Below are 21,431 nucleotides of genomic sequence, written 5' to 3'. Positions count from 1 at the left end.
GGTTTGTTTTAGCATTTAGATACCTTTGTCAAGAGTATTACCTTAAACTTCTTTGTGGACCTTATAGAACTGCTTACCTGGAGTTCACCTGGTTATCCTGACAGATAGTTGAACATGAGTCAGTAACATGCCCTTGCCATAGAAGATGCATGGTATTCCTGAATGCTTTAGACAAAGCATTGCCAGCAGGTTGAGAATGGTGATCCTTCCTCTCTACTCAGCACTGTTGAGTTCATATCTGGGGTGTTAGGTACAGTTCAGGGCTCCTGAGTACAAGAGGGATGTGGATGTACTGGAGAGAGTCCAGTGAAGGGCTGTGAAGATGATCAAAGGCCTGGATCATCTCTTGTGTGAGGAAAGGCCAAAAGAGCTGGCTCTTTAGCCTGGAGAAGAGAAGGTGTAGGGGGAACTCATCAGTGTGTATAAATACACAAAGGGAGGGTGTAAAGGTGACAGATACAGGTTCTTTCCAGTGGTGCTCAGTGATGATGCAAGAGGCAATGGGCATGAACAGGAAACACGGGAAGTTCCATCCCAACATCAAGATCGCTTTTTGACTTGAAAGGTGACCAAGCCCTGGCACAGGTTGGTCAGGGGGTTTATGTAGTCTTAATCCTTGGAGATAGATATTCAAAAGCTGTCTAGACATCTTTTTGCAAAAGGGGGCTTGGGCAAGATGACTTTCAGAGGTCTTTTCCTACCTCAACCATTTTCTGATTCCTGTGAAATAGCATTTCTTTGGTACTGTCATTACTGCTTTCCAGCAAGGACCTAGGTGAATTTTTACCCTTCTTGACCTCAGTGTAAACAACTAGTTTTCTTTTTTCCTGGTGTGCCTTGCCTTGGCTTGCTGCTACATTCATCTTTAAAGTCAATGTATTATTATACTTGTGTCATTTTAAAAAAAAAATTACAGTATATTCTTATCTGATACTCATCTCAGGCAGTTTAAATGCTTCTGCTTCTTTTAGGCTTTAGGGAAAGAAGGCAGGCATCCAGCAGAGCTTAGGTCAATTCGGAGGTCAGATCCCAGGAGAACACTTGCCCTCTGGAAAGGCTGGGTCAGAAGGCAGCAGCCATTTCACCAGGCAGCCCAGTGGCAGGTTTGGTGCTGGAGTGCAGGAGGGTACTGTGATACTATAACAGAGCACAAAACACTGTCACAGTGCAAGTGCCCTATCTAATGACTGTAGGTGATAGTCCTTAGGGAGAAAGCTAAAACCTGTCTGTGTAGTACAATATACAGGTGTTCAAGTAACTTGGTCTATTGACTAAAAAGAAAATATATTAGATTCGGGGATCATCTCTACCACTTGCACTTTGTGGCTACACCTTGGCTGAAATTTAGGTATTTGTGTGGAGACAGTGGAGACTCTTGATGAAACTCTCCAGATTTAGTGAAGTGTTGGAACTGAAGCTAACCCACTGTGGGAGAAGGAGAGGAAGAGTCCTTTTGTGAATTGAATTATGATTTAATGTTATACCACCAATAGGGTGTACTGGTATTACTGGCATAGTGTCAGGGCTAAACTCTCTTGTGCCTGGAGCAAGTATGTTTGGTGATGAGCTCTTGTTGTGCTGGCAGAAAAAGAGCCTTTCATTTCCTAGTAACCCCTTTGTTTAGTTAAACATACCCTGCAATAAAACATTATGTAATCTGGTTAACATAGAGAATATGTAAGTCAATGCAGAACACTGCCATATCCACTGATCTTTATAGGACTGAACAAAAGCTTGCTGCCAGAGTTTCTCTCCTGGCCAGGGCACCTAAGTTGTGCTGCTTTTGATCTGTGGTCTGTGTAACTATATCTATGAGAATATTGGGTAACAGTACAGTACTGAGACATCCATTTTATGGCTTTTGAAGTTTTTTTATTATGGGTGGGAATTGTCGTCTTGAGTTCCCGTAGGACTTTTCAGCCTGCATGTGTAGATAGATAGAAAAGATCCTGTTCATGCAGAGTAGTAGCTTTCACTGATGCATACTTTTCTTTCCTTCTGTGGGAGCCTAAGGAGGATTTTCCTGTTCTCAAGATGCAATGAACTGAAATTCGTTAGAAAAAACTGAAAATTGTTAGAAAAACTACCAACAGCTGAAGCAATCTGTTAAAACCATGGAACCACAGAATGGTTTGGGTTGGAAAGGACCCTGAAAATGATCTAGCTCCAATCTCCCTGTCATGAGCAGGGATACCTTCCAGTAGACCAGGTTGCTCAAAGCCCCATCCAACCTGGCCTGGAGCACTTCCAGGCATGTGGCATCCACAGCTGCTCTGGGCAGGCTGTTCCAGTGTCTCACCACCCTCACAGTAAAGAATTTCTTTCTAATACCTGATATCAAATATAAACACTGCGAAAGTGGAGTAGATCTGTGAATGGCCTGGTGGACTGACCTGCTAACCATGCTTCTTTTGATACAGCCCAGGATAGAGTTGGCTTTCTGAGCTGCAAACACATGTTGCCAGGTCATGTCTAGTTTTTATCCACCAGTATCCCCAATTCCTTTTCCTCAGGACTGTTCTCATCCCATTCTCCACCCAGCCTTGGGTATTTGTGCTTTCAAGTATTTGTCCTGGGGACCTTGCACCTGGCCTTGTTGAACTGAAACCCTGGGGTTCACACAGACCCAACTCTGAAGTGTGGCACCCCTTCCCTTCAGCTTGCCAGCTGCACCACACAGTTTGGTGTCATCAGCAAAAATAAGATGCACCACAGGTGTTAACAGGACAGGTTATGGATTGTGTGATAAGAGGAGAACATTTCCCTTCTGCTTTAAAAACATGTTTTTCACTTGTTCAACCTTCTTGGCAGTTGGAGAGAAGGAGCTTATTTTGTGGCAGCATTTGTCCAATTGGTACAGAGCTTTAAAGTAAGTAATATAGCTTTATGAGTGCCTGATTGTATCCATTGTCTGTAAAGGAAAAATAGCTGACTAGCTGGATGCCATTATGGAGTTATTTTCAAATAATTTCACTTTGTGTGTGCCCTCCTGAATACTTAAGCTTTTAAGAATTAAGATTGTGAAGGAGCATTTGTTAATTAAAACCTCAAGCTGACTAAACTTCTTAATATAACAGAGAGCAGCAAAAGCATGTCATGAACATTCCCCAAAAGCTAAAAAACCCCCTCCAAATCAATAAAATGATACGTTTGGGGTTGTATCTTCAAATTTAATTATTGGATTAGCTAAAGTAGAATAGAGCTTGCTTGCTTGTGGAAGCACCCTTCATAATAACCTCACTGCATTTGCAAATAAGAAAATTCCCCTTCCCTACGTTGGTTGGAAAATTATTTCAAAGCCTTGGGGCTCAGATGGTTAGAAGCATTCTGTAATTTTCAAAATAAATCTGTTCTCCAGTTTCATACTTACTTGACTCTTTGGCAATATCCTTTTGCTGAGAGAGCCCTTTTCCTTCCTTTGTATTTATTTTGGCATTTAACAGAAGCAATATTGTTCACTTTCAGCCTTCATTTTGCCAAGAAAAATAAGGCAAGCTGGCTATCTACTCATAAGCTAAACAGCTTGGGGGAAGGTAGTTCTTAACCATTTCTGCACCTGCTTTACTGTTTAAACATGAGCAGATAGAATTTTTTCCTTCCTTTATCCAGAAAACTTCTCTGTAGCCTTTGGGAGCGTGCTGGATTAGGAGTCTTTGGGACCACAAATGATCATGAATGCTAAGAATTAGACCTGAGGGTACCTGTCTGATGGTGCTGCTCTTGAGACTAACATAAGGAAGGTTGTAGTTATGTGAACAGATGGAGGAGCAGAATACACCGGGAGCATTGACAATAAAAATTTAAAGTTAAAAAATGTTAAATATAAAAAGGGGTTAAAAGTGTTTTAGGCTGAATGTTCCTGTCAGCAAATACCTGTTCAGGTAACTTGAGTATGGTTACAAGTTTGTGTAACCAAAAAAAGCTGAAAAACTTTTTTAAAACCAGTGCTCGCATTTGTTTGTAATGCCACTCATTTTTCATCCTATTTAAAAGAGTTTAGTGTTTCTGCAAATTGAATATGCATGCAGTCTGGTGTTGCTGAATTTCCTGCTAATAAGAGAACCTAAAATGGGTATGTGGGGGAGAGATAAGGAACAGACATCAAAAATCATCCCCTAGTTCTGCATCTCCTGTTTGGGTGTGGAAGGTAAGGGTCGAAGTGTCTGCTGCTCTGGGAAATAGAGCTTTAGGGTGGATTCCTTTTCTGTGGTAATGGCATCTTTCCTTTTATTAAATGCAAATTAATAGCTTGATTATCTCCTTTCAGATGCCTACTATTTCTAATTTACATGAATACATCTAGCCATGCTTTCCAGTTATGTGCCACCTCAATTAATCACTCAGGTGCTTGAGCAAGGTCCTCCTCAGTTCATTGGACTAAGTCATAGAAAACTTTTAACTTTGCAATTTTTTTAGCACGCAGTTGTTTTGTTAAACTGTTTTTAATGGTTCCTTTTGTGGTTTACTGGCATATGTTAGGGTAATTAGCGAGAGTGTATTAATACTGAATATTTTTTCCTGAAGGAAAATTCTAACTTGCTTTACATAATACAAAACCAAAAACCAATTATAATAAAACATGGAAAGCAGTTGAATAAATGGTTATTCTTTTTAGTGAGATTTGTTTTCATGAGTGTCTGTTTCCTGAGACAGACCTTGAACCAGAAGATCCTGTATATTCTGATTATCTGTTTGCCCTTTTCCCATCCTCCTGCATTCAGGATGTTCCTCAGGTTCCCTGGAGGGACTGTGATGTGTATTCCCACCTTACCCTTCTCTCTTCACTTCACCTTCTTTTACTAAAACTTTCCATTAGCTTGATGCATAGATTAAGCACAATATGCTGTTGCACAAGTGTCGGTTTAGCAGTTGAGTTTGTAATTTAGCTGCTTCCTGCCTCTTCACCCCACCCAAGACAAAAGGAAAGAAGAAAATTGTCCTCGGACTAATTCTCTGATCAAACGTTTGTTGTGGCTGGTGGGAAGGGCAGAGTGAGTGCAGCTTTGTGGAGGGTGGGACCACAGGGTTTTGTCCCTGCACGATACTGACTCTGCTGTTTTGAACAGGTAAGCACACAGCCTCCTCACCCACTGCTGTCTTGTTTGATGGAGGTCTTGGAGAGCGAGAGGGATGGGCTGTAGCTGGACATCTCAATAGGCATCCCAGTTTGATCTGCACCTCTCCTGAAACTTGCTTAACAAATCAATGGTTAAAGCACTTTTTTTCCACCAAGTTTTGCTTGATTCCAGGGTGTGTGCTTGTCTCACGAATGACTTTAAATATGCTGTGAATACTAAGATTCATTGTAGGTTTCATTCTCTTGCAAAAAAAAATACGAAATAGGAAATGCTTAGAGAATGAGGCATTGCTTTCTGTCTGTGTGTGGTGACCCCCAGCTGAGTGGCCCGCTGTGCCACAGAAGGTCCTGGCTTGCACGTCCTATTTCATTTCTGTGTTTTGGTTCCACAAAGCAATACATGGCTGTTTCTAGAGTTATGCTGGGAAGCCCTCAACTCTGGCTGCCCCAGGATAGCTTTGTTTTGTACCCAAACAGCTGGTGTGCATGTGTCTGTGGGGTGGGAGCGGTGTGCTGCTGGGAACTCTGGAACAACGGGAAATACAGGGCAAAACCTGTGGCTTTCTTGTTTTTGCATAACTCTTCCTTATTTGTAGAAGTAAGTGCTTGCCTCTGTGAGTAGTTTTTGTTTTGGCCATTTTAGCTGGAACTGTTCTCTCATATAAATTGATTTCTTTGGGGTAAATGTTCATGTTTTGCACGGTCCTGTCAAACGCAGGGGTTACCGTATAAGACTATTTAGCCTCTTAAAAAGGAGGAAAGAGAAAACGTAGCTCTCTACTGGATTTCAGTCCGTGGAATTACATTATTTTATTTTTCTTTTCCTCTCCAGGATCTCGAGTAGCAGGATGGAAGAACTCTAACTGATACAGAGAACAGGCCCTTTCAACATGGAGAACATTCCTGTTGATTCGGAACTGGATAGAAATTCAGTGAGTAACTTAAGTGGGTAATGAGATGAATGTGAAGATGCTTTTGCAGGGAGAGGGTTAAATGACTTGAATCTGTTCACTTTGGATTTGAATTTATACTTTTCTGGTGAATGCATTTAGAATATCATGTACTGTCATGTATCATTTACTAGATTCTTCTGGCAGGAGGGCTGAATGTCAGAATACTTTCGAATTTTGGATTTGATTTTTAGATTTTGTCTCAGTCCCGAAGGAAGAAGGTATTTCTCTGTCTAATTGGCACTTTGCTAGTTAGTGACTATGGACAATAGAAAAAATAATGTAGTTCTTGGTGGAATGAGGAGCAGAGAAGATAGGAGTGATAATTATGGTATAAGAGTTGATAATCTGCACTGATTATAAAATTTTTGAGGCAGTGAAACTCTTTCTAAGCACAATTTAAAAACAGGAAAGGCTAGTGGGTACTATTGTGCTTCATCATTATCATAAATGTTGAAATTATGTAAGAGTTTGGTTTTGCCACAAGCTGTGTCATGTAGAAGCACTTCAATAGCTGAAGCAGGAAATGTTTTTAGTTTCCAAAGCACTACCTCCCAAAGGCAAAATAGGATATGTTTTTCTGTAACTGAGGTGAAGGTCAAATTTAGCACCTCATTACTGACAAACTTTATTTGTGATAGTTAGCTACTACATGGAGCTACTAATTTGGTCAAGTGTTTTATTACTGTTTTTATCTTAATTGGTGAGTTTGGAGATAATTAATTCATTACAAAAAAAAAGCCAAAAATTTTCCTAATGCATTGCAAAACAGTTTAATTTGTTTGCTGTGTGGCCTGTGCATTTATATCCCAGATTCAGCATGCTATGAGTATCAATTATCAACTGTGCAGTAGGGTAGTTTCATTTCTAAAAAAAATGCTGTTGGTTCAGTTGCTATGCTCCTTGTTTCCTCAAAATATATTAAAAAGTACGAGTTTACAAAACATTTCAAAGCAACATAAAATGTGCTACTTTTCTTTTTGTGACATGCCTTCAGAACAGCATGATCTTAAGAAGGTTCCTGAAAATGAGTCTCTGTTTTACCAAGACTCCTTTAGAAGAATTCTAAGTGTAAGGATAGATTGCCTTTCATCCTATGTGTTTCTGAAATGTCATCTTAGAATAATTTTCTTTTAACTGATGATATATTGTTATAGGGTACTCTAAGCATTTCTTATCAAAGACTCAGCCAGTGGAGTAATTGCCTGTCTGAATTGCAGTTACAGTGTCAAGTTTTGTATGTTGCACTACAGGTGCTAAAAACGTTTTTGAAGGCTTATTTGGTAGTCTAATATACAGCCTAGTGTATATCATAGTAAAAAAAAAGTGAAAATTAAATATTAAAAATACCATATGTATTGACCATACCGTACCATTGAGATTGATCCAGTAGTTTTGAAGACCTTTAGTCAATGCAAATCCTGACACTTCCCAGAAATCTAAATTTTTTGAAATCATGTTTAAAATTTTTCAGTATTCCAGACTTTGAGGTGCAATCTGTTTGTTTGGGGTTTTTTTTTTAAAGTTTATCATTGTCATGATAAAATTCATGAAATACATGTGTTGCAATGTGCATGAGGAATACTGATCACCTCTTTTCTCCACTTTTAAGTCCTTTGGGATGTTTCTAGGAGGTATCTGAAAAAAACCTTTTTTGTCAGCTTTCTACTTTGCTTTTTTGGCTTGCTTGTAAAAGAACAAGAGATGAGGAGATCACAGACCTTAATGCTGTGCTCTTTCCAGAATCAGTGTACAGAGAAAAGTCTTATATTAAGTGCTCTTCCTAACAATTAGGTTGATATGTACTGAATATAAATTTGAAGATAAAGGCTGTGACAGCTCAGCAAACTATTTCTGTAGTCTGGCACCATCAAAACAGTGTGAAATAATAGATGCTTCGAGTTCTTGTTTGAGAACAGTTTTTGCCTACTTTTCTATGAAATAATTTAATCAAGTCTCACTGTCCCAGAACTTAGAACATTACATGGAAACATATGGTATAAACCATTCTTTTTTGAAATACATTTTTTCCTGTCATTTTTAGTCACTTCTAATTTTCGCTAAGACACATATTAAATATTTTGCCTGTGATATAACTTGTACAGCCAGTGTCAGTCCTTGCTACTTAATACATCAACAGATATAAAAGTACCTATTTTCCTTGAAGCACTGAATAGAGGTCCTTTTTATTGATCAGATTTGTAGGTTGAGTCAGTGGTCCTGAATTTAAATCTAACTGGATTCATTTTAATGGTTTACACGTATCAGAGACTACCTTTAGGGAAAGTCTTTCTTCAGCAAAGTGAAAACTCAAACTTGGTTTTAGAATGTTCATTTAAATTAAAATTTAGCTGTATATTTTGATTGTAAACTATTGTTTTGAGAAAACTTTTGTAATACGAGATTCAGACATGCTAGCATGACATATGCTTTTGCTTTTACCCTAATATTCAACAGGAAAAGGATTTTGTTTTTAAGAAGAACTTGGCAGATACAACTTAAAATTTAGTAGCAGTTGTTGTAAACTTTATTTCTGAGAAATGAATATATAAAAATAATGCTTTTTTGAAGCACGTGAGCTGCCTTTGTGTGCAAACAATTATATCTTCTGTCTCATGTGGTGCTTTATTTTGCTGAATTTATATTGCTGGTTTTGCTTCTAAGTCTTAGTCGAAAACTTTACTGGGAGGAGGACTAGGCTTCATCTTCTTTGGCAGCAACATTTTAGAGAAATTGTGCCTCTGTAGAAATTAAATTGATGACACAGTGTTGAGAACTGTCAAAAGACTTGTTCTGTAATCCGTAATCAAGTCATCAATTATATAATAAGGGTAGCCTCTGGGAATATGTGTATGTTTCTCATAATTTTGTATATTTAGAATAAGAGTTGTGGGTGGTGATGGACAGGAATGTCCTGAGAGCTTTCCTTTCAGAGAAAGCCCTGAAGTAGTAAAACGGTCATGTTTTGCTCCCTTACTTGTTTGGAACCCCAGTCTACAGTGATATGAATTGCAGATGATAGAGGTGCAGTAGGCCATTGGAAAATGAAAAGGTCTTTTTGGCCAAAATAGTTTCATTTCAGTACCTTAATGTCTTACACCAAAGTTTAGAAATATATATTCTGCAGGTTTTAGGTAAATGCACAGACTCAAATACCTGTGATGAAGAGAGGGAGTTGATCAGCAACAGAAGGAGTTTGGTGTGTAAACAGAATGCCAGTTAAACAGAAGATCAAGGACAGAGTTAGACAGGCTTGTGTTTCAGCCTCTGGCATAGGAGCTGTTTGTACCAGTTCATAGGATTAACCATGCAATGCTAAAATATTTACATGAAAAGCCCCTGCATCATCATCTCGGGTGACAGGTTGCCCTGCTCTCTGGTGTCATGTTGTATCTTGGCCAGGGCTGCTTGTGGGGCAGGCAGTGAGACAGGACCTGCTGCGGTGCCTTTTCACTCTTATTTCTTCCACATGTGAGTAACACACTGCCAGTGAGCATCTGGCTGAGTCTCGGGTACCTCTGATGCTGTGTGTCTGTTTACAGTGTATTTCTCCAGTTCTGTTTCTTGCATTCCAACTCCCAGTGACAATAAAGCAGCCCAGTGCTGAATAGCGATGCTCCCAGTCCCTCAGTCAGTTGCTGGATCTCTGTACAGCTTCTGCAGGCTTCTTGTTTTCTTGTCAGCCACTATTCTCTTGAATCTAAAATCAGCATAGGGTAGGACAGTTCCAGTCTGAACATAAACTGTTTCCTAGTCTGCTGTATGTTATCTGTACATTAAGAATAAACACTTTGCCTTGAAAACCATTGAATTCTTGAATGCATTTCATATACTACTACCCAAACCTGTCTGGTAAGTTCATGAGTTTCCCTCTTGGACCTGAATTTAGTCTCTAGCAGGAATAGAAGTTTATTTGCCGACTGTGCTTATATTTTATTTCAGTTTTCCCTGTTCAGTAAGGTCCTGTTCCAGAAAGTGGAGAATTATGAAAGAAGGGTTCCCTCACCTTTCCAATGATGTGTACTGCAATTGCTATATATTCATTGCAGTACTTCCCATTTGCACATTGCACTGTCAATTTAAAATTTAACACGTTTAGGCAGATGTGAGGGATTAAAAAAAAAAATCAGTATTTTGAGGTCAGGAGTGCAAGACAAGATTTCTGCTTGCAAAGATTTTGATTATGATTTTTCTTTTTTACATTTCCTGCTGTTAAGTCCTGATAAGAGAGGCAAGATTGAATCCTCTTTAAAGCAGAGCAAGGATTTCTCTACTTTTTGGAGTGCAAGTTTTTTATTTGGGATTTAGAAGATATGTCATGTTTAGATTTATTTTATTTTTAAGGAGGAAATGTTCATGCTGATCAGTGTTCTTATTTTCTCCATTTCTATTGTTCACAGATTTCAAAAGTTATAAATCCTTAAAGATATAAGTGGAATTTGCCTTTTATCTGTACGTGGCTGAGCACAATGGGATCTTAGCCTTGATTGTGGTCTTGGTTAGCAAGGATTTTAAAAAGATTCCAGATCAAATATCAGAAAGGCAATCCTTTATTGCCTGTATTTGATGCATTCAGTGGGAGAGAAATTTTATGGCTCTATGGAAATACTTAGATATAAAATATCCTCTTAAATTTAAAACTGCTGTTTGTCTTGCATCCTAAGCAATTTCAAATGTTATCTGTGTTTGTAGATGAGCTGAATCTGTGGCTTTTAAGTTTGTGTTTGTACGCAAAAGCAGTTAGGCTTGGATCTAGCATTAGTAGGTGCTTGCACATTACTTATGGCTTTAAAGGTATTTTTTCTCTTCCAAAACACTTTTCTGAAAGTGGAGTGGTTTTGGAAACATTTTGTGTTGTTTCAGCTTTCTTGAGGGCTTCAGTCTTTTGAAACCACTCCAGCTTAAAATTTCTTTTAAAAAATGCTGTCATACAAGGACTAAATTGCTGCTGGAGAATTTCCACCCAGAAGTGGTTGAGGCAGTTGCTGTTTACTAATGATGGCTTCTAATAATGGCTTTTCTATAAGCATATTTGTCAGATTTGTTGCTTCAACTTTTCTGAGCTGTGGAGTCTCTTGAGGTCTTGCCTTTGGCATTGAGGTGCATGTTGTATTTTAGTTATGAACTAACACTGTTTTCATTGTCCTTCTTTCCCGCTGCTGCTGCTGCTTTTTGTGCATTTGCTTCTTCCTGGCCTGGATTTTTATGTTTGCTGTTCTTCATTCCTCAATTGTATGTGTACACAGCATCATGGTGAGAACAGTGACTCTCCTGGACCATCAAGTAAGTGACTCCTCTCTCCTACGTTATGTTTGCACATATGTTCATAGTGGTTAGCATGTATCTTTGCATATAGTTACTGGGATAAATACTAGGTTTTCTTCTGTATCATAATTGAGAAGTGTGATGAAAATTTGCTGTTGGAAAAGTATTTTCCCTGGCATACCACTCATCCAAATGTTTCCCTACTGAAGCCTTTATTTTTTACTGGGACAAGTTTATTCTTCACCTCTCCTAGTCATGGCCAGGAAAAAACATCATTTATGTTTTTTATCTTTAAGAGAAAAAGCTATTTTTGTCAGTTAGAAATGAAGCTTTGAAATGCTCTTGTAGTGTAGATAATAAAGAAAAGGAAATAATGGTTCAGAAACAGTTTTTTACTTTTGAGATTGTGAATTTCTAGTGCTATGTGTGATTCACGTAATTTCAATAATTTTACATATTCAGAATTGAACAGATGTATATGTGCTGTAGTTCTTCAGGACTGGATCTAGTGAGGTGCTGGGGAAAACTTCAGATGTATGTATGTATGTGCTTACACACAGCCAAAGAAAGACTTACTGGTGCCATTGGTTTGTGGGCATTAGTATGATTGGCAGAGTAGTTTTGCCTGGGATTAAGAGTTTGTGTATGTGGGAAGAAGAAAGGTGCAGGCACAAATTGTTTCTTTTTTCTATAAGAAATCTGTGCAGAAGCTGTAGTTTTAGCTGATATGGCTTATTATCGACATTAAGAAACAATGTTGAATTGAATTGTAATAAACCTCTCCCTGTATATGATATCTTTATGCTATTTTCAATGGTGTAGGCTCTTTCACAGGCTCATTATAGAAACAGAAGTGGGAATCTGACACTTAAGATTTTTTTTATAGGTTTACCTGAAATAAATTGGCTGTAAAGACCCCAATTTATGTTTCTTCTAAGGTACGAATTTTACTGACAAACCGGTATATTAGTAATTTGATGACCAGTATGATGAACATAAACAATGTATTCTCAACTCTCAACAGCCTCTAAAGAGTCACAAGGAGGTTTTGATATTTACTACTTGTTGTTTCTTCTCTAAAATAATGCTTTGTCTTCTCCCTCACCTCAGAGCAAACATCTGAGCATTAGGATGAGGCATTTTGCAGGAGGGGGGACAATTTCCTCCTAGTGGCTGCTATGGTGTGGATAAATAGTTATGTTCTTAACTGATTTATTTCCATTTGTTTAGTACTTTTATGATGCTTTGTATAAAAAGGAGATTTAAAAACTCTACTGCCAATCATTCTTCAGTTTTATAGATGGAATGTCTCAAAAACTCACTTGGTTTAAGAAGTTCACCTTGAATCCCCAGGCATGTGAAGTGCTTGCCACATGGTATTCTATATTAGGTGATACATAGGCTCTTTTCCTACCAGACAGAATTTTTCTGATGGTTCTAGGAGTTGTTGCAGGACCTGATTGACTCCTAATGAAGGAATATGAATTTTACAGTGAGCTTGAAGCTTGTAGTCCCGTTAGTATGACTGAGTCACCATTGCTGAATGTAGCTCATGCTTTAGCAACACTCGTGTGCAGAGCTTGCTTACATTACCCATTGCTCCGGGTTACTGGCAGCTACTGCCTGAGAGATTATTGCAGTGTGACAGCTTAAAGAAACCTTTGGAATTCCCAAAGCTTAAAGCTGAAAAAAGAGTTAGCAGTGCTGCATGCTGCCCATTCACAAACAAGCCTTCTGCACAGGTTACTCAGGAGAGGGTTGCTAGTGCAGCTCCTGCTGTGCAGCCCATGGTGTCAGCTGCTGTGGTGGCACAGGGGCTGGTGGGGGCACCTGTAGAGCACAGTAGGCTGAGAAATCCCATCCCTGCAAAAGCTAAGTGGCCAGCGGCTCATCCAAAGGAGTTTTCAGCTAGTTGGCTGAAAGTTGGTCCTCCTTCAGTGCACTGTACACCTTAAATCTTTAAAACAAGTACAGCTCACTCTCCTTGCAGCAGCCCATTTTGTGCAAACCTGTGAAACACCTGTTTTCTTACCCCTCTTTTATTTTCACATACAAGACCCCTTTTGTCTTCACATACAAGACTGTACTATACAAGGCACAGGCCCTTCCCAAGACTTCAGTAACTGCCCTGCTGCCCTCTTTCCTTACTTTCTAATTGCAGAACAATAAACAGCTAGTCTGGTACAACAAGAAGAGCAAAATCAGATAGTACTTTGAAATATTAGCCTTCTGGCACTGATAGACTTGAATTCTGAACTGGTAAAATGAGCTCGTTGCCTCCCTTGTCCATTTCGTCACATATTTTTCCTCAGCAGCAGTTCACAAAGAGTATAGTTTGTGCAGAGCTTATCTGATGTTGAAAAATAATACAGGTGGGTGTACTGCAATCTTTGCATTCTTCATAGAATCATTTAGAATGGAAAACACATTTAAGAATCATCAAGTCCAACTGTTAACCCAGCATTCCTGAGTCCACCACTAAACCATGTCCCCAAGTGCTACATCTATACATCTTTTAAATACCTCCAGGATTGGTGACACTTCCCTGGGCAGCCTCTTACAATGCTTGAGAAGCCTCGTGGTGAAGAAATTTTTCTAATATCCAATCTAAACCTCTCATGCTGCAAATTGAGGTTGTTTGCTCTTGTCCTGTCACTTGTTATGTGGGAGAAGCTATCTTTCAGGTAGATGTAGAGAGCAGTGAAGTCAGTCTTGAATCGCCTTTTCTCCAGGATAAAGAACCCCAGCTCCCTCAGCCATCCTCATCAGACTTGTGCTCCAGGCTCTTCACTGTCTTCCTTGCCCTTCTCTGGACACTCAAACACCGTTTTATTTTTCATACTGCTTTGTGTTCATTCCAGGTTTTGCTACAAAATGTTTCCACTACTGTAATGAGTAGTGATAAAGCTAAGAAGGCCTTTGTACTTTGCAGAGTCCATCCAGAGAATAGAACTTGTTTGGTTTGACTCAAATCTTCTGCTGAACTTTTAAGGAAAGCTTGGGAACTCTTAAAATCATCCATGTTGTAAGTTCCAGTCTTTTCTTTAGTTAATATTGCTTGTTTCCCACTTTGAGCAAGTTGTCAGTATATCTGGTTTCGCACGACAGGTGTTACAGAGACAATCATTCTTTGACTATGAAAAAAGGTACAGTTTTGTTGTGTGCAGCTTAATGAAATGTACAAAAACTGTAAAACAGGATGGCTGGCCAGGTGATCCTAGAAATAGGTAAGAAGACACCAGACAAGTCTTTCAGACTGATGAGGTTCAAGGAGAGTAACTCTTCTGCTTTAAGCCTTTGCCTTTACAGAATTGGTACATGATTTGTATTGCTAAGACTTGTTTCTTGTGATGCATATACAGACATTCATCTTAGCTTTCTGGGATGCTGGTACAGCTTGATCTGGCAAGCTGTTTCATGAGTTGCCTGAGTTGTGGCTAGTTAAACCAAAAGCTGTCACAAAAGTGGCAAAGAAAAGAAGTGTTTCAGAAGACAAGGAACAGCTCAATGCTGTATCTTTATTAAATATCAACCTTTCCAACCTCATGCTAGTTTTTGTTTTCGTCTTTTGCCTCATGTCTTAGACCAGTCTTACTGGCTTCTTTCTGCCATCCTCTCCAAAACAACTATCTGCTTTGAAAACCTCAATTTTTAGAATTAAATGTTTTGCAACAGAGCAGTTGAATACCAGTTTCATAAATAGCAGTGAAGTTCTTAATAGAAATATATCCACAAGCACGTAACATCGTTGAATGAACATCATTTTGTATTTCAGCAGCGGTAACAAACAGTGATGAACAGCCTATAACTCCAGGAAAAATGAACCAGCACCAGGGGAAGGAAGCCTATTTTACTCCAACCAAAGAGTTACTCCAACCATGTCTCAGTCCAGGAACTTCCCATAGTCATGGTAAGACAAAGTTATTTTTACAGAGCTTTTAAAGAACTTAAATTCTGACGTTAATAATCTATTCCAAATATGGGTTCAAAATCACTGCCTTTTACAATAAAAAGGTAAGTAAGAAAGCATATTGAAATTTTGTATGAAGTTATTTGTATCTTTATGTGTTAATCTGAAACAGGAAAAAAATGCATTATGTGATGCACTAGTTTATTAAGGCATGCTATGACTTGTTTGATGGGAGAGCAGTCCATGTGATGGTAAATGATTATTTGTGTGTAGTCCTGTAAAATCCACAGTAACATTCTTTTCTCAGTATTCAAGTTGTCTTTATGCAGCAGTGTTATGATGTACCACAAGTGGAACTTTTGTGGAAAGATATTTCAGCATTACTTCTACTGAAAGATCCTTGTCTTTAGAAAAAGAAAAAAACCCCAAAACTCTCAACACTCTTTTTTGCCAGCTTTCAAGTGGTCCCTCTGCCTTGCTAAACCTGTTGAAAACAAATTATGTGGATCCATGAGAACTGACTGGATGGAAAGTGAAACTCATTAGTAGACCTGACATGCTGATAGTCTATTCAAGAAACAAAAAAACAAGCAATAGCTGCTCTCCTTGTGCTTATTTGCATTTGAAACTACTTGCATTTATTGTTTAGGAAATCACTGGACATCTTTCTTGGGGTGTGTGAAGTTCTTAGTCAAAACTTCAGGCTTTAAAAATTAATATTCTCTTCCCTTTTACTATTGGCAGCCATGCTAGTTGTTCATGTTTCCTTTTAGTTTTTTCATGAGTAGTGTTCCTGATAGGGTTTTATATTTTTAGCTGTTTTTGGTGTGAGTCTCCCTAACTGCCATAGTTAAAGTAATGATACCAGTATTTCAGAGGCAGTGTCTTAGGTAACTTTGAATCATATTCCTATTTTCCCATTCAGTTCTACTAGACAAGAAAATACTTTGAAACAAAGACAGTTGTTGCTATGCTGAATCTGATAGTATTTTAGTATATTTTAAAGTTATTATGGTAGTATTTTTGGTACTACACACAGCAAGCTTGGATATATTTTCTAATTCCTGGTGTTATCTCACTGGAACAGCACTTGATGTCCTCTGGCTTGTGTCAAGCTTAGTCTGGAAATATTTTCTGTATAATATAAATATAGCTTGTTTGCAATTTTTGTTATGTTGAAAGAACTTTTGGTTATTTTATCTCTGTGCTGTGTGATATCCTTTAGTAGACAAATGCTGGAGTTATGTAACTGAATATTCTAATAAATTATTTCTTTTATAAAGTCAAACTGTTGGTTTTTTCAGGGCTTTCACTCATAGGAAAATCATTAAAATGGGCTTGAAAAGCACTAAGACTTGATTGTCCTACATCAAACTCCTTGTAGATATTAAGTTTTCTCTCCAGATTTTTTTTTTCTTCTGGTAGTGAATTTAAGACGGTTAAATGTGTTAGTGCCTTTTTTAGCATCATCACTGACTTAGTTTTCCAGGTGCACTACTAGATATAATGCTGTACTTTCATGAAACAAGAAATTTGGATTGTACAAACAAGAAATTTGAAATGGTACAATGTGGACTAAGCTTCAACAACCAACAGTTACTGTCTTGCAGCCTATCTACAGCTTGGGAGATGAATTTTATGTAGTGGGTTGACCAACATTTAAAAATCAGATTAATATTCGATGGTAGTTACTCCTATGGCAAAATTACAGTGCTGGTGAAAATGTAAGCTCATTACATTGGATAAGAGATGTAGTGGATGCCTGAAAAATATGAAGTAGAACAGAGCTTAATGTGATGGAGTACTTGAGGCTGACTGTTAACCAAAGTCTTTATTATGTGCCTGTGGTGCCATATAATGAGATAGGAAATGTTTAAATAGAGAATTTGAAGGCATTTACAAGGAACTAAATGAAAATACTTTTAGTCACTGACACTTGAAGTCATCCTTAGGACATGAGTAATGTAAATAAACAATTCAATATCATGTTAGGCACAGAATAGCAGAGAATCAAAACAGAAAAATGTATGATACCATCTACAAAGAACTGATTAAATATATATAAGGGAGGACTCTGACACAGGCACTTAGCTTTTGCTGCTGGGCAAAATGATGTTGTGCAGTGCTATTTGGCCATTTTTACCTAGGTTGTTTCTTGCTGCCTGAATAAAAAAGCACCTGTGTTGCAAGGCCACTTTGGTGTAGGACTTGTAACTCAAAACCAGGTGAGTTGGAATGAAGCAAAGCCTGTGATGGGGCAGTCTCTGGAACAAGTGGCACTAACTTTGGTGTTAACATGGAAATTACTATGGTGGCTGTCCAGGACTCTCTAGGGAAAAGCAAGCTCAGTGACCATTTTTTGGGAAAGCTACTGGAACAAGCTTAATTTGTGTTATCTGCTTGTGTTTTAAGTAAGGTCCTAATGACAAGTATTACAAATATGGTTAAAACTACATGAGTGTTAATGTGAGGGAGGGGAGATAAACATTTAACATCAGTTTTAGCCACTGACTTCCTATTTGGAACAAAGAGAACCATTTAATATGCCCATGTAAAGTTGTAAATGTTACGTATTTTATCATTTTAGATGCTGCTATTTATAAATGCTTTGTTTTCATTTCTGACCATAGCTTTGGATTTCAGAATGCTTCTATTTTCCTGTACTTGGTGTCTAAGACATGTCTTCCTCCTCCCTCATTCCTGTCACTCTTGTGAGATGGAGTGTAGTATGTTGTGTGAGACAGAGATGTGGGTCTTCTTGGAGTCCAATACAGATTTATTTTGCAAATGTAGGGTACTGTTTGATATGGCAACATTGTCTAGTGATTGTTCAGCAAAAGTCTATTTAATATGTCACCGTTCTATATAATCTTTGCACTGTTTTACAAAATATTTTTAAGATCCTTGAAGTTACGCTGTCCTTTATTCTGAGGCTGAAGTAGCTTACCTGTGAGACTGGCATGTGCAGTGTGGAGGTCACACTCACTTCCATAGGAAGCTTTAGCAAGGTTGTTTGATGGAAATGTATTTAAACAAAAAATGGGGGATGGTGGAGGTTTTTTTCCTGTATGATTTTAACTTGTTTATGTAGAAAGTTTAGAATTTTAGTGACTGAACTAACTTGGCCATATATAGCATTGATCCTGAGATGGGCTTTTAGTTTTAATTTTTATGGATTTAGTTTATTCCTGCCTTGCCCATCAAGTAGTTAACTAGAGTGTCAGAATAGCCTAGTCCTGATCATAATGCTACAACTAATGTGTCTTGAGCATACTAAATGATTATACTATGGGATTTTTTTCTCAATATTTTATTTAGACTTGTCAGACTTGGAATAGGACCTAAATAATTCAGTAGCCTTTTGATGGAAACTTTAATGAGCTTGGGGTGTTGGCTTTATCTGTGAAGCTCTACTCATGTTTGTGGGATGATGTGTCTTTAGGCTCTAGTGGGCAGCATGGTGTTGCCAACTCACCAAGACCATATTTTTAAAGTGCATATACATGTTAGTACTACTAAATCATCTTTAGTTCTAGCAGCTGACACAAAGTACGATGCTAATTCAGCTGATTTTCTGTGTTTGTATTCAGTGGTTAAAAATGTTATTAATTATTAATGAACAAACAACTAAACTTCTATCGAGCTTGCTTTTGGAATGTTTCCTTTTTAACCTAGCATAGATGTGACCAAAAGGAATAACTGACAACATTATTTTATTGCAGTTTAAAAATTAGCATTAAAAATACCAAGTACAAGACTGCATTTTCAAAAGTTATAGAGCAGAGCTCTGCTTGCTGATGTCATCTGTTTATGTCAAATTGTCCTTGGTAAATTGAATTCTTGTAAATCTTATTAATTCAGGCATACTGATTTATTTCTTCCATAAAATTAATTAATGCAGAAATAGTGATCGCATAAAATTTATAAAAAATCTCCTTATAAATGACTAATAATACTTTTAACTTACCAATTTTTTCTTAAAACATATTTCAACCTTTTTATGAAGACAGCATAGATGCTTAAATAGCAATATTTGTGGTAAACAGAGGAATCTAGTTAAGATAATATTATTAAAAATTCTCTAATTGAATGCTTGAAAATGTCAGACTTTTCTGTCTTTTTCCTGTCTTTATTCAAAACATCAGTGAGATGAGGATGAGGTGAAAATGTGTGTCCATGTGGGATATGTGTGCCCAGAAGGAGCTTGACAGGAGATAAGAAACAGGATCTGCCTTTAGTTGTTAATTCAATTTGCAATGCGATTAAAATATATTGTGTTACGTGACTTAGAAACAGAAGTGGCTGAGGTGCAGGGAGGAGGGTTGACAATGGAAACAAAATTACTTTTGCCAGTGATGATGATGATGATGTTCACCATGAATTGTAAGGAAGCGAATGTGATTTTGAGGAAGTGTAAGGGCATTTTTGGCTGTGCTAAGCTTTACTTTAAACAACTCCAGAAGAAACATTTCTAGGATGTGGTAGCGCTAGGATTTTAATCCACAAGATGTTGCATTTTTGGAGAAAATAGGAATTTAAGTATTTTTGTATGTGAGAGAAGGTTGAAAATGAAGAATAGGCGTTTTCAAGCAATAGATTCTAAAGGACTGTTATTAGCTGTTGAAGGCATGAGATGCCTTTGGAGCCTTAATGATCCAGAAAATAGCAAATGCAGGTGTTACTGACTGTGTACCCAAGGCAACTTACAAGTTGAAGGTGATTTGTTGTTGACCTGTGCAACTTGCAACTTAAAGAAACCCCATTTGTTTCAGTTGTTTAGCTTAGCTGACAGCAGGAGCACAAAATGTTACACTGGGCAGTAACAAAGAGCTCCTGACTCCTCATCCCTGTTCTGGGTTCCTGGTGGTCAATGTGCAGGAAGCCCTGGAGATACAGCAGTGCATCTCCTCTTAACCAGCTGTCAGTGGAAGACAAATTACTGTGGACCAACAGAAGGAAAGATGAAGCCCTGTGACAGTGAACTCGAAGCCTTTTCAAAGCATTAGCAGCCCTACCTGAGACAGGCACTTGGCTGTGGTGCTCTGGGCACATTTCTGCCAAGAGGTCACAAGGGCCTCTTCTGTCATATGGATGCATGAGACTGAAGCCACAGCAGAGGGAAACTGCCTTGGAGCTGGGGAGGGAAATCCCACTGCCCCTAATAACAGCAGATGGATGCTCTGAGCACAGGTGAGGCTGTAACTCCACTGGGTGTTGATCACTGTTTAAATGCCAGTTGGTACTGTTGGTTTTTTTTCTTCCAAAGCCTCGAGTAGACCTTTAATAATTTCTTCTTTAGCAGTGAGACAATGAGACAGACTTACAGGAAGATTACGTGAAGTAACAAAGTATGACATACTTGGTAATAAATTCTTCTTACTGTGTCAAGATAGTAAGTTATTTAGTCATTCTTCAGCTTCAAGTTACTTCCATGACTAAGCTTTTTTCTTAATACATCGATATTAACAGTAAGTGTTGCTTCTGAAGTAAGGCACCTTCTCTGCAGAGTAAATGCATTTAATGGCTTAGAAAAATATTAACACTTTCACTTTCTCCTATCACATAAGAATTTTTTCTAAAACCTTGAAAGTCTTCATGCTTGGAGACACTTGGTCTTTCTTGTTTTATTAGGATGTATTTTAATTTGTCTTACCTTGCTTTTGATGATGATGAGGTGTTTTGTAATCAACAGTGTGTGGGAGCCATGGACACTGGTTGATCTTTGGGTGGTATTGGATTGCCTGTTGTCCTGCAGGGTCCTGAGCCTAAGGATACAGCTAGTCACTTTTCAGTTTTTCAACAGAGCATGGAAATGAAGTCCCAGTTCCACAAAACCGTGTAACCTTTTTGGAGTAGCTTTAGTAATGTTTGTCTTAAATGGGATGTGAGTGAGGCTCTGGTCATAGTAGGAGGAGGGAGCTTGTTCCCTAAATAATCTGATCTTCGTCTGTGTTATAAAACTGAATTTCTTGTAAATTTTTTTAAGTTCTGCTGTGTGTGGTTAGTCTCCTGAATACATTATCCTGACCTCCTGCTTTCTTACTGTGAGGCATACTCTGGCACATTCCTCTCTGCAAGTCATTATGCTTATTAGAACTTGCCATTTCTGAAATGCTACTCCACCCAGTATTTGTGGCTTGGGTAAATTGCATATAAAGCTTTCTGTGTGGGTTATAGCTTTGTGAAAGTGTGGTACCGGGTTTAAAAAGGCACAGCAGGGCTGATTGCT

General features: G+C 38.2%; 1 protein-coding gene across 7 annotated transcripts in view; it reads left to right on the top strand.

Annotated features, from left to right (window-relative positions):
* Positions 1-21,431, top strand: part of OSBPL8 (oxysterol binding protein like 8) — a 79,998-nt gene that overhangs the window by 22,612 nt on the left and 35,955 nt on the right. The window contains exons 2-5 of one of the 7 annotated variants that reach the window (XM_088164967.1): positions 5,910-6,009; positions 11,274-11,310; positions 14,225-14,317; positions 15,068-15,202. In XM_088164967.1, coding sequence (XP_088021093.1) covers positions 15,112-15,202 — 91 coding nt within the window. In that variant the 5' untranslated portion in view covers positions 5,910-6,009; positions 11,274-11,310; positions 14,225-14,317; positions 15,068-15,111. Of the gene's footprint in view, positions 1-5,907; positions 6,010-11,273; positions 11,311-14,153; positions 14,318-15,067; positions 15,203-21,431 lie in introns of those variants that run through there. The other 6 variants (XM_014891944.2, XM_088164968.1, XM_014891941.2 and 3 more) reach the window with 6 other exon arrangements.

This window comes from Sturnus vulgaris, chromosome 5 (genome assembly GCF_052056855.1).
Source record: "Sturnus vulgaris isolate bStuVul1 chromosome 5, bStuVul1.hap1, whole genome shotgun sequence".
In the NCBI taxonomy this organism is placed as follows: Eukaryota; Metazoa; Chordata; class Aves; order Passeriformes; family Sturnidae; genus Sturnus; species Sturnus vulgaris.
Note: the sequence above shows the minus strand (reverse complement) of the source record. Positions and strands in the feature narration are given on the sequence as shown.